At 44.8% G+C, this 16,934-nt stretch overlaps 1 protein-coding gene across 2 annotated transcripts; it reads right to left on the bottom strand.

Moving 5' to 3' along the window:
- LOC118083469 (cytochrome P450 4V2-like) lies at positions 1 to 15,419 on the bottom strand. 2 transcript variants are annotated; one of them, XM_060278775.1, is made up of 11 exons: positions 15,157 to 15,419; positions 10,942 to 11,054; positions 9,466 to 9,551; positions 7,372 to 7,562; positions 6,708 to 6,777; positions 6,103 to 6,229; positions 5,145 to 5,336; positions 3,210 to 3,312; positions 1,662 to 1,796; positions 1,384 to 1,563; positions 1 to 768 (listed from the first exon to the last, which is right to left on the bottom strand). In XM_060278775.1, exons 1-11 carry the CDS (start codon positions 15,356 to 15,358, stop codon positions 611 to 613), a joined length of 1,557 nt encoding a protein of 518 aa, XP_060134758.1. In that variant the 5' UTR covers positions 15,359 to 15,419; the 3' UTR covers positions 1 to 610. The 2 variants fall into 2 exon arrangements, with proteins under 2 accessions (XP_060134758.1, XP_060134759.1); XM_060278776.1 differs by having other exon boundaries at positions 1,384 to 1,505.
- Between the last annotated feature and the right edge of the window lie 1,515 nt (positions 15,420 to 16,934).

The following is a 16,934-nucleotide window of genomic DNA, read 5'->3' as shown; positions in this document are numbered from 1 at the left end:
GAGGGAGGGAGGGAGGGAGGGAGGTGGACAACAGAAACAATGCATGTGTGTGTAAAATCCATTAACCTTCACCTGGAAATATATGGCAAATACCATTGCTCAAGTAAAGACCCGTGTGCTTTTTGAACGAGTTACTTAGATACCATCCTCAGGCAAAATCACCATAGGATATAGCACTTGATCTAGACTATAGGGGACTTTATAATGAAATTGGGCAGGGGCAAACCAGAGCCTAAGCAGTAGCAGATCCTCCATCCTGTCTGTATGGTTACAAAACACAGGTCTAATTTTTCTCATATATTTAAGGTCTTTAAATATTGAAATAAATGAGTTTTTCTAGGGGGAAAATAATCATATTGCTCATCTTCTTTAGGATTAAGGAAAGTCAGCTAGTGGCAACCTAGGCTGAAGCCTACAAATTCCAAAGACAATTGGAACAATCATTTGAACAATCACCCACTTCTAAAATGCAGCCACTGGCTTGTAATAAGCAACAACACAATCTTGGTTTTAAAAAATGAGGTCCAGGAAGGGTTGGGCAGTCTGAAACAGTTCTAATGCAGGGTAGTAAGGAATTTCCCTGAGGTTTCTTGTTTTAAGAGCCAGAGGACTATCTCCGTTTCAATTGAATCCAGATGCCTTTATCTGGACGAAGAATCAGTTCTCCTACAGGGTCAAGTTGATCACGTCGCTGTGCACTTTCAACACAGAAGCGCCGTAGGATGGTGGCTAAAATAGTCTTTTCTTCCATCTGTGCAAAGCGCTGACCTGCAGAGGGATTGGAAAGCGATGACAAGGTACAATTAACCAGAGCAATACTGCAATACATATTTATTATTATTCAGCATGAGTCATGTGACATTGTCAGGTTTTCGGATTCATTGTTAAATCCTTAAACATTTTTCTGTAATTATACAAAACCACCAAACAAGCATGGAGAGGCAGTGGAATTGCAGCCAGTGGAAGGAGTAAGTGAAAAACTGGGAGGGATGGACTGATAATATTGATGTAGAAATAACTTTAGACTGAGGAGCATTCACACTATACATTTAAAGCCCTATGATACTGTTAACAAGTCATGGCAACCTGCCCCCCAAAGAATCCTGGGAACTGTAGTTTGTTAAGGATGCTGTGACTTATTGGGAGATGCTGATTCCCCTCACAGAGCTACAATTACCAGAGCTTTCTAAACAACATGTAGCACCCTTAAACTACAGCTCCCAGGATGCTTTGGAGGAAGCCAGGCTGTTTAAATGGATATGACACTGCTTTAAATGCCTAGTGCCAATGTCTAAATAATCTTCCCCTTTAAACTCTCCCTGCCACTGACTGATTGCCCCCTTTTTCCCTTTCCAGATACAGATTTTTGACTCGTGTACCTACCAATACAGTTCCTTGGCCCAGCAGAGAAAGGCACGTATGCATATGGGTGCCGTCCAGCTGCGTTCTCAGGGGAAAATCGCTCGGGTCTGAATTCCTCAGGCTCTGGGAAGACATCAGGGTCTCTGTGCAGTGCAAAGGGAAGAATTAGGGCATTTACCCCCTTTGGTACCCTGAATCCTCCTGCAAAAAAAAGAACAGATATTCATGAAATAGCCCCCCATTAGCCCTGAGTTTATAGCCATAGCTCATCAAGCCAGAAACCCACTTGGACTACTTACTAATATAACATTCTTCACTCAGTTTGCGAGCAAAAAGTGGAACAGAAGGGAAAAGGCGAAGAGCTTCTTTAATAACACAATCCAGATACCGTAGTTGCTTCATGTCGTCCATTGTGATATGACGATCAGAGTCCCCTTATAAAACCAGTGGCAGCAAGAAAAAATATGTGTTATTTATAACCAGCAAAACATGTGTCCTAACACTGAAGTTCTTACAACTATTTTAAATGGTGATGGACCAGATGGCAATTTTAGGTCTAGATCAGTTACTTCCATAATTCATTTCTGTGCTTATTCTCAGGAAGTTAGCCTGGATAGCTTTAAGTCAGCACGCTTTCCTAAGCCATGGGTTATGATAAAACAACACACTGACTCATCAAGACTTCCTTGTTGCTAGCAGAAGGTCTGACCACACTGAAGTTGTGAAGACCACAGCACATCTTATATAGGAATCATAGAGTTCAAAGGGACCCTGAGGATCATCTAGTTCAACCCCCTGCGTTGTAGGAATATGCAGCTGTCCCATACAGGGATCTTGGCATTACCAGTGTCATGCTAACTGAGCTATCCAAGGCTGGGCTAACTGAGCTGTCCAAGGAGATCTGGTTAAGAGAGCTACACCAATGGATGGCCATTACTGGGTGAATAAACAGGATCATATGCATCATGGATTCTATCCGCAGAATGACAAGTAAGCCAAGCCAGTGTAGGCCCCACCAAAGAGGTTTCTTGTTTAAAGCTGTCCTCTGAGAGCTGGAGTGGGGAGACTGTGGCTCTCCAGAAGAAGTGAGTGGAGTATATATCCCATCTTTCTTAAACACTGGCTATTCTGGCTGAGGTTAAAGCAAGTTGGGGCATAGCTGCCAAGTTTTCCCTTTTCTTGCGAGGAAGCCTATTCAGCATAAGGGAAAATCCCTGTAAAAAAGGGATAACTTGGCAGCTATGAGTTGGGGTTCTAGGAATGTCTGCAGGACCATAGGTTCCCCTCCTGATTTAGAGCAGTGGTGGGGAACAAGAACTGACCAGGGGACTAGACCCTTAATCTTCTCAATACAGATCAATTTTGAAAGTCGGTGGGTCTGCCCACCATTCAAAGTTCACAGGATCTTGCTGTAACCCCCAACCAGCCAACTAGCAATTACATAAATCTCCTTTGATGCCTGTTTGCAAACACTGCATGGTTTCAAAAACTACATCTGCAAGCAGACATTCCCCCCCCCCTGTCGACAGAATTGCTCTCTAGGGACTTCTTAGGGCAACCAATCCCAGCAGTCATTCTCACTTTAAGCCCCCTCTGTAACCACAGCCTTACCTACTCCAGACTCTAAGTCACATATGACATCAAATGTGCAGCAGGTGGGTATGGTTTGAGGGAAAACAGCCTCATGGGCCTAACTGGGGTCCGTGCTGGGCCAAATTAGGCCCCCAGGCCAGAGAGTCCCCATCTCTGCATTAGAGGAATCAGGTGATACTCATGAGCACTTACTTAGAAGTAGCCCTGCATTCTAAACTTGCCCAGGCTTATACCCACAGGAAAGAAAGACTCACCAAAAATTTCATCTAATTCATGGTGAACCTTCCTTTGGGCTTCTGGATGACTTGCAAGCAAGTAAATACACCAGTTCATGGCAGCAGTGGTAGTATCATGACCCTTGGAAGAAAGAATTTAAGAGGTCTAACATGTTCTCATAAAAATTAGAATTCTTAACCATTATTATGATGGTCCAGTCTAGGGCCCAAACAAACTAGTTCAAACCCAAAATTCAAAGACACCAGCCTATACACAATAGTAAGTCTTTCAGAATTTAAAGTACTGTATATTGGGAATACCAGGTGCCAGGGAATCTGCCAGGCCTGGTCACTTCCCACGTGCCAAAGGCAAAATGACACTCCCGTAATCGGGAAAAGATCTTGTTTGAACAGCTAATACTCCTGTCTAGCAATATGACAGATATATAAACTGAAGCTTTGCTTCTAAAGTGCTACTTCATTCTATTTATATCCTGCCTTTCCTGCTTTCACACAATTCCAAAAAATGTCATAAAAATTAACAATAGAAAATTTAATACAAAAACAATTTGTTGTATAAAAACATGCTTCCTTTGTTGTTGATTACTCCATTGCAACTCACCCCAGCTTCCCATGTCTTAAGGAACAACAAGTCCCTTTGGAGCTGCCTCCCACAAGACAACAGGAAGGTCCCTCTTGTCTTTTGGGTGCCCAGTTGAAGACCTTCCTTTCTCAACAAGCATTTTAACTGGGGATCATTGATCCCGGTCTACATATGGATTTGTAACTGTTTTATATGTGATGTTTTTAAATTGTTTGTATTGTTAAAGAGTTACAAGATATTTTAAAGGAAAGACTTCATAAATGGAATTGAATAATTAGTAAATGAGCAAGCATGCTTCAGTGCCTTTATAACCACCAGAGGGCAAATACACAACAATATTGCTAATTTTTTACCAGTGGATCAAGTCACAGTTTAATTATATTCACTGAACTACCATTAACAATCTGTCTGTCAACGTTGTGAGAGTTGCAACCAAACCAGCCATGCTCCCCTAAATCTGCCTCTTTGTTGCCAGACCAACTCTGCACAACAAAGACATCTGCAAACTGTAGGAACGTTTATATAATATAGCAGAGTTAAACAATTCCTTGTTTGAGTTTACACAGCAGCAAGCTCATTTGAGTCCTTTTAATAATTATGCCTTCTACTTTCCTGCCTTCTTGCCTTCCTGGTTGATAATCCCTTTTGTCCCTCTTAAAGAAAAAAACACATGAATCTGAATGATAATAACATAAACTACTTTACTGTTCGATTCATTGAGTACATACTTAGGCTACATAACATATAAACTATATACCAGATATTAGTGAGTCCTAAAAAGACTCCATCAGAGCATTTACTACTTAACACTCCTATCAGCAGCAGAGCAACTGACAAAACTGACTGTCACATAGAGGCAGTTAGTCCTTTCTTAGAATGTGTATTTGACTGACATATCCCACACAAACATGGCATGAAGGCTGGCAATATCTGCTGTGTGGGAATCCCTTGCAGATGACTGCAGTGCCTGGAGACAGATAGGCAGGTAGTGCAACCACAGCAGTGGCCAGAGGAGGAATGACCACTGGGAGAAGTGTAGAGAGAAGAAATGCCATGGTGCATCTGCAGCAGCACAACCGGATGCCTTCATGTGCCCCAGCTGCAACAAAACATGTCTCTACCATATCGATCTCTACAGCCACCACAGGCACTGCAACCTTCCAACAATTTGACTTTACCCCCAAAGGGACACACCTCCAATGTCTCCCAAGACAGATGGATGACAACCAAACTACAGTACCAAGTCATCTGATAAAAAGACGCTTAACGTTATATAGGTCTTGTCTTTGTTCACATACATTACCTTGTTGTGATCCTTTAAGTCAGGGGTGGACAACCAGCACTCTTATACACTACAGGGCATTCTGTACCTCAAACATGAATGTATCCACTTCCTCTCGAATGTCCAGGTAGTTCATCTTATTCCCATCATCATCAGTGGCATTCAGAAGCATATCAAGGAACGCTCTCCTGACTTTGTGCTTGCTTTGCTTGCTGTTGCCAACAACCTCACTTTTATGCTGCTCTTGAATTTTTAGTTCATGAGCCTTTTCTGCAATAACCTTAGACAGTAAAAACAAAAGAAAAGTCATTCATTTCTCAAGTTGCATAATCCAATGTGTGTACTCCCTGCAGTGTCATATAAGGTGATAAGCTATCTCTGTTGCACCCTGGACCTAGCGAAGTGCATTGTGCTGACAAGCAAAAAGAGGAATATATCCAATTGCACCCAACTTGTCTAAAGTGCCCTAAGGACACTGCAAACCATGGGCAAAAACATACTTCTGGGTAAACATACATAAAATCAGGATACAAGGCATTTCAGATATCTCCGTAAAAGCTGTCTGGATGTAAATACACTGCATGAAAATGGACGCCTGACTGAGTAAATCTATGAAGGTCATTTTATCCCTTGTATCAAAAGAATTCTAAGTGACAACTCCTCACTTCTGTTTCAGTGTATCTGAAGAAGTGTGCATGCACACGAAAGCTCATACCAATGACAAAGTTAGTTGGTCTCTAAAGTGCTACTGGAATGATTTTTTCTATTTTGTTTTTATTTTGTTTTAACTCCTCACAGAGAGACTGATTTTAAACTGAAATCTTATCTGCATTCTGAATTGAAAGACAACCACTAGGGAGAAATCGGTTTCTTAGCAGAGCCTACTTTACAGGTAAAAGAAGATAAAATGGGAGGCCCCACATACACCCTGTGAACACGCCCTGAACAGGGCTCTTGAGCTGGGAGAGCCACAATTGTGAATATTAGCAGAAATCACTTTGATATCGGTGTCTATGAAACATCATGCATAAAATGCAACAGCTTACATTATCAGTAAAGTTATGAAGTATCTTCAGGGTCCTGTAATGTTCTCTTCCTTGTCGGAACATGAGGTACAAAAGGTCAGACCAGAACCAAGGAGACCTCTGTCTTTTATGAATCAGATCACTCATCCTAGGGTAACAAGCAACAAAGCTTTCTAGAAAAGTGCTGTAAAGTACAGCAAAGAACCCAGATTTCTTGCAACTAGGCTGTCATGTAAAGAGACAGAGAAAAATAGTTAGCATGTGAAACAGATATGCTATGGCATACAGCTGGGACAGCACTCTGAACTGCCCGTATCGCCTGCAGGGTTAATGTGGCTTCTACATCAACCCACAGAGAGGCCCAGTTTCTGCAACCCACCTCCAAAAAAGAGGTGCATGGAGGAAGCTCATACAAAGCAGACCTTCAAAGGTTTATCATGCAGACAGTCAAGTTAAAGCTGGAGGGTTGTCTGCATCATGGAAGGGAAAGAGACTTTTTCTCTTAGTATCTGTGGACCAAGGCTCCATTGAAGGTGGGGGGGACCTGCAGCCCTTGAAATGTGGCTAGAGTCCAACTACCATCTCTATTCCCTACTGCTGGAATAGACCATCACATTGACACCTACCTGTAGACAGCTTGGACATACTCGGAATCCTTATTCTGTTGTGCTCCTATGTTCTTGCCCATGGCTGTTTCTAGGAACAGGAGAGAAAGAAATCAATTAAAGAATCATTTGCCTACAAAGCAAGAGTGGGACATAAAGGGAACACAGGGAGCAACCAAATATCAAGTCATACTGACTTCCAGTGGTTTTCCAAGTTTCAGAGCCAGGGTGTTTCCCAGCCAGGATTTGAACCCAAGATCTGCTGCACTTTACCAATGGTCAGTTCATAGTCAAGTGTGTCTTGTACTAACACAGCACCACTACTACAGCAACTGTATCCAGAACTTCTCATTTCCTCCCATAGTATTGTGTGTTTGTGTCCCAATCATGACCTGTATTCAGACTGATGGCAAATCAACAATTATTCAAACTGATCACAATCTGTTATTTTATTTTCCAACACCATCAGTGTATATTTTAAATCCCCGTTCTCCACTGGATTTTGCAATCAGCATTTAAATGAATAACAAGCTATTCGTATTATGCAAATATGCCCAATTTAGAAAGCAAAATATAAGTAATATTATTCCAAGGTGAACAACTCTTCTGGTCAGATCTCACCAAAGAGTCCATTCTTCCAACAAATGAGCAGGGGTGTTTAAACATCATTTACTGCAGCACTTACCACAAATTACATCAAGGGTACACAATGTGATGTATAAAGTGCAATCAAATGGCTCCTTGTCCACATGCTTTTCAAGTTTCTGAACAAGGATAGTGGCTTGTTCATTCATCACTTCAAGGAAATCGTCTAAGATGGTGAAATGGAAGGTGGGCGTTAACATTTTCCTTCGGGACCGCCATTTGCTTCCAGTGCTGCAAAACAAAGACTTAAGTATGATCCTTCTCTACACAAACAAATTTCAAAACAATATGCATGTAATGTCTTCAAGCAGAACCTGCAATACAATATTGGAGTGCTCCTGTTCAGGTTTCCAGTCACTCCATTCTGCCTTGCCTCCAACTGGTCATTTTTTTCTCTAACATTCAGCCAACATTCCACAGTCACTGAGCACGCTCAGTCCTCAATAAGCTGTTTTCCCTTGGTTCCATCCACCACAAAAAGATTTGCTATTGCAAACCCTGGGTTCCCCTGAACCTGCTGATACCACCTTTATTTGGGCTACATAATGGTGTCTTTTTGACCACATAAGGACCAGTGCTTGGTGAAATGAAATCACTAGTATGATATATGTTGATGTTCATGCACTAAAACACTTTTTTCAAACCCCCAAGTCATCGCTCTAAAATGCCAATTCTGGATTTATCAGTTATGAAGTGACCCTCTTAAGGCTTTTTCCTCCCACACTCTTATCTCTTTCCTCTTCCAGACACCAGGCAGAACTTCCAGTTCACTACCTCAGTGCCATGGAAGACTTACATTTCCAGACTTAATACAGTCCTGAACTTTACTGTTTTGGAAATTCCTTCCCGTCAAAACATCAGTTTCCAACTTGCAACATTGCCTATTTCTCAGCAATTGGTATTTTAGACACATAAAATGACCTCAAATCATCTACCCCTTCAGGAAGCACGTTCAGATTCCTTCAACAAGTTTTATGCTCCTTAACACAGGGGTGAGGTTCCAATTTTGCCCATGAGGCCATTTCTCAAAAACCAGGTTCACTTTCCCCTCACATGATGCCATCTATGTTGGACAGCTAGAGACATGGCTATAAATGACCCATCAGGAGCCTAAAAGTCAGTATCAATCAGCTGCTTGGTGCTGCCTTCCAGCCCACTATAATAAGCTACACTACTGCATTCCCAGTGAGGAACTCCACAGGGCAGTTGACCTCTGCCAAAAGCAGGTCTTGAAGTCAGCACCAATTGCCTCTTCAATCCTTCTTTTCTTGATTAAAAATTAGTTAGCACAGGTACTGAAAAGGAGGGAAATGCAGCAGGACTGCACCTGTAGCCCCATCTCCAAAGTCCACACAATCAGCAGAGCATCTGAAAGGGGCCTCCCATCCTATATAATAAAGTCCCTGTGTCCCTGTGTCCGCACTACTACTCGTGTGCCCCACGGACACAGGGACTGGACGCAGAGACTGGACGCACACACACACGTGCTCTCCCCCCCCTCAACCCTCTGCCTCCGCGCACTCCCCGTCCCCGCGCACTCACTCGTGCCCTCGAGCCGGGGGGGGGGGGGCGAATGCGGTTCTCTCTCCCTCAACGGCTTCCCCTCCAAACCGCCGTTCCGCGCCTCGCCTCCCGACTAATGGCGCGAGGGGAAGAGGAAAAGGGACCGCCGCCTCCTCCTCCTGACAACCCTATCTGGCCCGTGAGAGAAGCGGCGGGGCCGCAGCCTTCCCTCCCTCTCTGCGCTCAGCTGCGGGGCACGACAGGAGAGCGAGTTTGTTTACTTGCATTTCCAGCATGCCCCGCGGCCGAGCGTAGAGAGGGAGGGAAGGCCGCGGCCCCGCCACTCCTCTCACATATGTTCTAGTGCCCGTTTATTTAACGGGCTGAATGACACTAGTCTGCAATAAATACCTCTGTGCACAAGGAGAGACCCTTTTCACATAATCAGTGGAATGTTGGGTATGTGGCCTATGATCTCAGTCTGGCTTCCACCTTCATACATTCATTAAATGTGTGGGGCAGGCCTTCAGAATAGGACTAATAGCTCAACCAGTGCCACACACTCCACCTACACAAGGTGTGACAAAAGGGTACACTGCCTCGCCCATGTTCTGGGTTGTTTTTGATTTACCTTGTTAGAAGTCCTGTGCCCAGCCAAGGATGCAAAAACTTGTAGGGATAGGATTTTGTAATATGCTTAGAGCTACTCAATACAACCTGCCAACAAAAGAGATCAAGGGCATAAATTATTGACTTTGCCCTTCTATGCTATCCGTTCAATTTGACCTTCAAAGTAAGTCAACTATCTGAAATAGATTCTATTTGAGTTCAAAGTGACTTACTGATTTAGTGGGCTTGACTAAAGTGGTTTGCAAGGCAGGTTTGCTTTATCTTTATTTTCCGATGTTGATTATGCCCCGAGGTATGAGAGATCCTGAAATCAGAAACTACAATCTCTAATCTGCATCAGTGGTGCAAGTTTAGTTCCTATGAGACTAATGTGGCTTTCTCCCAGATAAGTGTGCATAAATTTGCAAAACATACACTAGCAATAAAGCCCCATGAGACTCAATGGAACCTATTTCCGAGGAAATACTCACAGGATTGCACTGATAGTACCAGGCTGAAAATGAACTTTACTTGGATACTCTGAGCAATGTGTACAGCTCCATCTATCACCATTTTGATGTCTACTCAGATTATACCAGGTCACCAGATGAATGTCAACATTCTTTCCCTATTTTCTCTCTCTCCATGCGTGCATCCAAGGTGTGCATGTGAAAGAGCTAGGATTTTTCTCGCAAAAGTCTTTCACGACATAATAATGCCAAGGGACAACCTAGAATACCGCTACGCAACTTACAGTCCACTAAGGTAAGGTAGCCAAGGTGATGGATGGTGTGTGAGAGAAAATGGGTGGGTGGGTGTTTCTACAGTTTTAGCAGACACCACTGAGGGGGGTGACAAAATGTCGGGCGGCACTCACCACAGGGCCTGCAGTGCACCCGAGCCACGTGTCTCTCCGCGCTGTCCAAACAATCCACCCACTGCCTCCCCCCCCCCACTGTAGGGCAGCTGAATAAGACAGGCAGACTCCGGAGCCCCGTGGTGCACCCTGCCCCTATGGGTGGCTTGCCCTGCCCCTGGGCATGCCACCCCAGGCACCTGAGCACAGTGGCGGAGTTACATGCTGCAGCCCCCCAGAATGGAGAACTGGCAGGGGCATGGCTGGCGCGTGGCGCGTGTTCCAGGGCATGGCGCACCACCCGCAGGGCCGTGGGGCCATGACGTGCAGCGCAGGGGTGTGATACACCACCCGTGGGGGCATAGCATGCGTCCCGGGGTTGCACGGCGTGTGGCGTGTATCCCGGGATGGCGCGGTGCGCGTCCTGGGGAACAGCCACGATGGCACCCCTTCCCCATTGCGGACCACTCCCCCCGCCCCCACCTTCATCCGCCAGTGCCCAAGCAGCTTCCTCTGCCACTGGCCCCACCCACTGCTGACATATACCCATTGACAGTTTATTCCCCATGAATGCAGCCCTGGGTGGTGGGGGGCGGGAGACTTCTCCTGCCCTGCCATGAAGACTAACATTGGGAGACTCACCTCTACAGTATCTGGATGATATAAAATTAGAAAGGGCAATGGTCCTACCCAAACGAGTAGCAGTGGGCTATTCCGCAACAATTCAGTGCCATGCATCAGCTGAGAAAAGGAACCTGGGGAAAAACATGCATGCAATTTGAAAATGAGAAAGTCCGTGATCCCACATCTATGCTACTTATTCTCATGAGAACAGCACCCTGCCCTAAACTGAGATTAATAGTTACATAGCCAAATTAAGATTGCAAGAGATGAGGGGCAGATTCCAGTCTCCCACCTCCTGATATTCACAGGGAACAATTATGTGAAAGTCTAAGAGTATAGTTTACATTTGCTTAGAATTCATTTTGACCATATAAATGATCCCCATTTATGGGTGGTTCCATACAAAGGGATGATTCCACATGATTAATGGGTAGTAGTGGGCATTCTAACATTGCACCGGGTTGCTTGGCTCTGTCCTCCAACTCCTTACATATTGGGAGAACATTTGAGTGGGGAGCTCATGGAGGACCCAAGGGCTTCCAGTTACATTGCAAAGCCAATCTTGCTCTTGATACCAGGTAAGGAGTTGCAATCTTGGGAGCAGGCAGAGCAGCACAAACCTGTTTCCCTTGACTTAACACTGTTGGTAAAAAGCCTCCTGACAATGACACCCCGGGTGGAAATACATGAAGGTCCTGTTCAAATGCTCTTCCTGTTTGTTTGGGTTTTTTGTTTTGTTTTTTAAATCATGTGTAGAAAATTTAGCTAGGACAGGAAACAGCTGTAGTTTCTTGCTGCAATTATGTTTACTGTCCTTTTTGTGGGGTTTTAATTATGCCATTGTGTTTTGTCATAGTTTCATATTGTGACTGCGCTGTGTACAATTTCATGAAGGGCAATATGCAAATGCCACAAACTGCTTGTTCAAGAGTTATCTAAAAGTTTTGCAGTTCAACTCCTATGGGTCATGCCGCACTATCTTGAAGCATGCCTGTAGCTCTGCCCAAATACAAATGAACAGGGAGGGCAGAGGTTGTCAATGTGGTGCCTGTGGGTGGCCATGTACCAACAAAGCCCTTCCTGGTGCCACAAGGTACCCTTCCCCCCCCCCCATGAAATTGGAAATGATTCTGCTGTAGCCGATAAAATAGGGGGTGGCACGGAAGTGGTGCTCACAATAATCTCTCCAGCCGACAAATGTGCCCATGGGTCCGAAAAGGTTGGCAACCACTGACATAGTGGCATGAAAGTGGAGTACTGTACCCGCACCCCACTCACAGTTCATTATCTACAGGGCTTGTGTTCAGTACTGTAATGGAGAAGGGACAACCTTTTGAGATGTTTCCAACATGCCTTAAACAGGCTTCAGGTAGCCTCTATTAGATTTGGTTGGGATGTGGAGGATAATTACTTCCGATATCACCAGAGCTGATTCAGCATGCTACAAAATATGGACTTCATACTATAGAAGATAATTGGCCCCAGTATGATTTGCCTACATAGAATGAAGTTCTGAGGGCTTCCTCATTAGCATGCTTGCTTTAGACTTCAGGATTCCTTTAAGTCTAACATTTTAGCTCTTTAAGGAACTACCAAGGATCCTAAACAGAGCATTCAGAAAAACTTCCAAACTCATTTTATGCCACCCACCAACACCTCCTGATGCAGCCTCATTCTTCAATCACATGGGAGTTTCATCCTTCTCTTTTATTTCCTTCTTATTTTTTTAGGGTTTTTTTTTATTGGGGTGACCTGCCCCCCCTCCCGCTTTTCTATGTAGTTTCATCTGGAACAGCTGAAGATACAGTATTTCATTCAATAATAAATTAATTGACAGTTGAGCTTTTTTAAAAAAAATATAAATCAACCTGCTTTCTTGCCTTTTTTAATTCACGCATAAACTCACACAACTGCGGCAAACAGACATTGCACAAAAGGAAATGACTGAAGTACGTGTCGTGTGGGTCGGAAATCCTTACGGAAATAAAGAGCAAAAGAAAAGGCAGAGCCTCAGGTGTAGCGGGGCGCGGGCTTGCTGGTGCTGCCTTTTTGTGCTGCTTGCGCGCATCAGCTGCCCGAAGGAATGGGAGGAAGAGGGCGCTTCGCCACCTGCCTGCCTTTACCTTTCCGTTTTTTTTGGAACATACTTTTTATTAATTTTACAAAATACAGAAAAGCAAAAAAACGGTACATACTTAAACCCCTTTTCCACCTCCTTCCTACCCACCCACATGGGTCCTCCCCTGCCACAGAAGTATCCCATGTATGTGAACAGTCAGAGATGGTCCATTTTATGCTTGGGTTTCTGTCCTCCCCCCCCCTCCCCTGACCCCAAAGCCCCCCCCTGCCACCAGGGAGCTCCAGCAAACCAGGGCAGTACGCAGGAGGACATCCATCCAACCATCTATTGTCATACCCAAAAAAAAGAGAAAAATAGAAATAGGAAAAAAGGGAAGAAAAAAAAAAGAAAGGGCGAAAAAAGAAAAAAGAAAAAACAATACAAAACAAAAAAAATTTTTCTTGCATTCATAGTTGTAAAACCATATTTTGTGGGCTTCCCCTCCCCCCCCTTCCCCGGTTTTCATCCCTTTTTAATCATCTGCAACAGTTTCTTACTTTATAAAAATACACCTTTGCATCTTATACAACTTATAAATCAATTGTTAACATTTTCATCTAATATTCAAATCACTGAGAAATCAAACTCCCATTTTCTCTTCCCGTGCCTAATTTTTTGTTTTTTCTCCCTCTATAAGCCTCCATATTTTCACATTTTCCAAAATCCATTCACTTTTAAAACTATAACTATTCTCAATTTAACCTTACATCCCCGATTGCCGGCTCCACCCCCCCAATCCAGCAAGTTCCAAAATCAGCAGACCAGTTATAAACCTGTTAATCCATCCTTAATCACAACATCACTTTCCCTTCACCCCACCCCCTGTTTACAGTCTTTTGCCATCCAGGCCACCATACAGGACCCCTGGATTTCTTCTCTTCTCTGCATATTTTTTCCTTCTTCCCTGTGGGCGTTCTGGAGTTCCAATAATACCAATCGTGCCCCCCTCAAAAGCAGGGCACTCCATCCAACTTTTTGTAGAGTAGAGTCATCATTTTTTTCGTGGTGTGCTTCATTTTGTGTTGAATCATCACAATCCTCATCTTCATCTTTTCCTTCCCCATCCTTGTCATTCTCACATTCATCTTTTTCAGTGTCAAAAGCTTCATCTCCTAAAAAATCATATTCCGCCATCACCTCCTGGAATTTTTTCTGTAACTCTTGCCGTCGTGTCTCCTCTTGACATAACTCTATTCTTGTTTCCCACATTAAGGTCAAAACAGACCGCTGGAACTCAGGGGAACACTTTTTTGTTGACATATTTCAGTCCTGCCAAGGTCAAAACTTGTCACGTGGGGTGGAATATGATCACAGTTTATTTTTTCGACTCCATTTTAACAAGCTGGCTGCATTCTTCAAGTCTTATTGACAATAGAGTTCGAACTCACATTTCACAAACACTTAAGCCAAAAAAGAAATTCCACAAAGTCCAGAAATACAAAGTGAAGTAAAATTTGACTTATAAATCCTGACAACTCACTGGGTTGTCTGGGCTGCCGGCTCCCGAGTGGAAAGACAGGTTTTTTCTTAGGCTGTACCTCTTATTGCAGGGCAGTCATAAACCGCAGTCTCTCTCCCCTTTTCACCCTGCATCAAAGGGGAGATTCTCTTTGATGCCTTTGAGGGATCCTTTGAATTGTAAATCTTCTGTTTATGGCTTCGGGTTTCTATTTACTGTCTCTTTTGTTGCCGTGGGGGGGGGGGTGGCTTCCTCTTTTCTCCCCTCTCTCCCAGATCCAAATTGTTTTATAATAATCCAAATCATGAGATTACTTACAGTCTTTTCCAATCGTTTTATTTTCGGAAGAATCCAGCGCTCTCCGCCTTCGGCTTGAAGCTTCTCCCTGCTAGAATAACGTTGCCGCTCAAAATGGCCCCCGCGACTTCTACCCTCCTCACTCCGGAGCTCTTATTAGAGCTAGCCGAAGAGTTGGGGAGTCCGGTTTGGGTCTGTGCTGAGCAAATTGCCCTCGGGACGCCCTTCCCGAGGTTCTAAGGGGCGCAGCGTCGCTCTCGCTGCCCTCCCCACTCCTAGCAGAGACGGGCCGTCTCGGAGACGAGACGAAGCCCCGCCGATCGACGCTGGCGCTGAATCCGGAAGCCCCTGCCTTTACCTTTCCGATCGCGATCAAGGAGCAGCGCGTTGCCCAGCAGCGGGTACCAGGGACTGAACCCCGGGATGTGCTTCAGCTCCCTGTATTTCCAGTACTGGTCGAGCAGCAAGCGGGCGAGCAAGAGCGTGGCGAGCGCGGCAAGCAGGGCGAGCGCCCAGGAGAAGAGCCGCGCGCCCTCCGGAGCCATCGCCCAAAAGCCCATCGTCGCCGAGCGCGGACGGCGTCGCTGTGCTCGGGAAAGCGGAACGTTTGCTGAGAAAAGAAGCCCCGGGGCGAGAGGATGAGGCGGAGCCGGGGAGAGGCAGGACTGCGAGAGGGGAGAAGGAGGTCATGGGAGGGAGAAGCGGGGCGGTCAGAGAAGGGCGGGATGCGCTCCCTCTCCGTCGAAACAGGATAGTGTAGTGGCATGGAAGTGATAGGCGGGGATAAAAGGGGCGGGCATTTCTTAATATTGGAAGTTCATGTGACCTCTTGCGAACCAAGAACTCAGTTACAGTACTCAACACTGATGAAGATGGTTCCTCCAAATATGAGTGTCATCTGTTGGTCCTTGGTTTCTCTTTACATTTCATAATGCCTAAACGGTTGAATAAATTAAAACACTGGACAAGTCTTGGCATGCATAAGTACCATAGTAGCCATGGGCGTAGCCAGGATTTATGTTGGGGGGGGGGAGGACTGGAGAACCGAGCTATCAGCAAGGCGATTGGTCAGTTAGTTAAGTATTTTTATTTTCTTACTTGATTTAGGGCGGGGAGCTGCCATGGGCGTAGCCAGGATTTTTTTGGAGGGGCAAGATTTTTGTTTGGGGGGGGGGGCAGAACCGATGTGAATGGTCAGTTAGTTAAGTACTGTATTTCTATTGTTTTACTTGATGGGGGGGGGCAACTGCCCACCTCCCGCTACGCCCATGATAGTAGCTTTAAACTCTGCACTGTTCTGGGGCAGCCAAATAGCACAGACGTCTGTTCCATCTGTATCATCTAAACAGAGTGGCTGCAAGTATCCAAGGTTTCGGCAGGAACCTTTTCCAGACCTATCTGGAGATGCCAGGATTGAACCTGGGACTTCGTGCATGCAGAGTGAATACTCTCCCACTGAGCTACAGCCCTCCCTCATGTTCCACATAGCTGATAGCCGGGTATTGCCCTCATTTTGCAGAAGTTCTAATCGCTTTACTACCTCACATAGATGCTGAGGCAGAAGATCTGTGGAACATTATGACCACATCCACTTCTATTCCTTCTCTTACACACCCATTTACAGTACACAAGTCCAGTGTGTACTGGACTTTAATGCAAAAAAATACTGGAATTTAATGCAAACCCCCTCCCCCTAAATTTCTGGTGTGCGCTTGAATCCCTCTCATAATATATAGCAACTTTCTGGAGGCAGCCTTTATCTTCATGCTAGAAAAAGAATATGTTTCAGATAGAGCTTTTGCTCATAATAAAGGTCAAGAGATGGGGAAGGCGCCATCTGTTAAATTTCCACATGTCAGGCTGTTACTACACAGAGAATCGGGCATAAAAGAAAAATGAAAACTTGGCAATGCTATTATGGTCATAGTTTTCTTACCTCATCTGTCCAAAAGTGTCATGAAGCTTAAAAAGACTGCTGTGTACCTTAGAAATCTCTGTTTACGCAAACAGTTGGGACAGATTGTAATCTTCACCCTAGATCCAAAAAGTCAGCAGAGTACTGTATGTACCCAAACTGTATGTACCCAGTGCCAGGAACTCTTGAATACACCCATGCTTCTGAACCCATTTAATCCT

This window comes from Zootoca vivipara, chromosome 9, assembly GCF_963506605.1.
Source record: "Zootoca vivipara chromosome 9, rZooViv1.1, whole genome shotgun sequence".
Taxonomy (NCBI): Eukaryota; Metazoa; Chordata; class Lepidosauria; order Squamata; family Lacertidae; genus Zootoca; species Zootoca vivipara.
Note: the sequence above shows the minus strand (reverse complement) of the source record. Positions and strands in the feature narration are given on the sequence as shown.

What these genes read in the sequence shown, in the direction of transcription:
- LOC118083469 (XM_060278775.1), bottom strand. Translation starts at nt 15,358, where the DNA reads ATGGGCTTTTGGGCGATGGCTCCGGAGGGCGCGCGGCTCTTCTCCTGG. An exon ending in ATCATCCAGATACTGTAGAG is followed by an intron (nt 9,552 to 10,941) that starts GTGAGTCTCCCA and finishes TTTTGTTGGCAG; the next exon opens with GTTGTATTGAGTAGCTCTAA. An exon ending in GAGTGAAGAATGTTATATTA is followed by an intron (nt 1,564 to 1,661) that starts GTAAGTAGTCCA and finishes TTTTTTTTGCAG; the next exon opens with GAGGATTCAGGGTACCAAAG.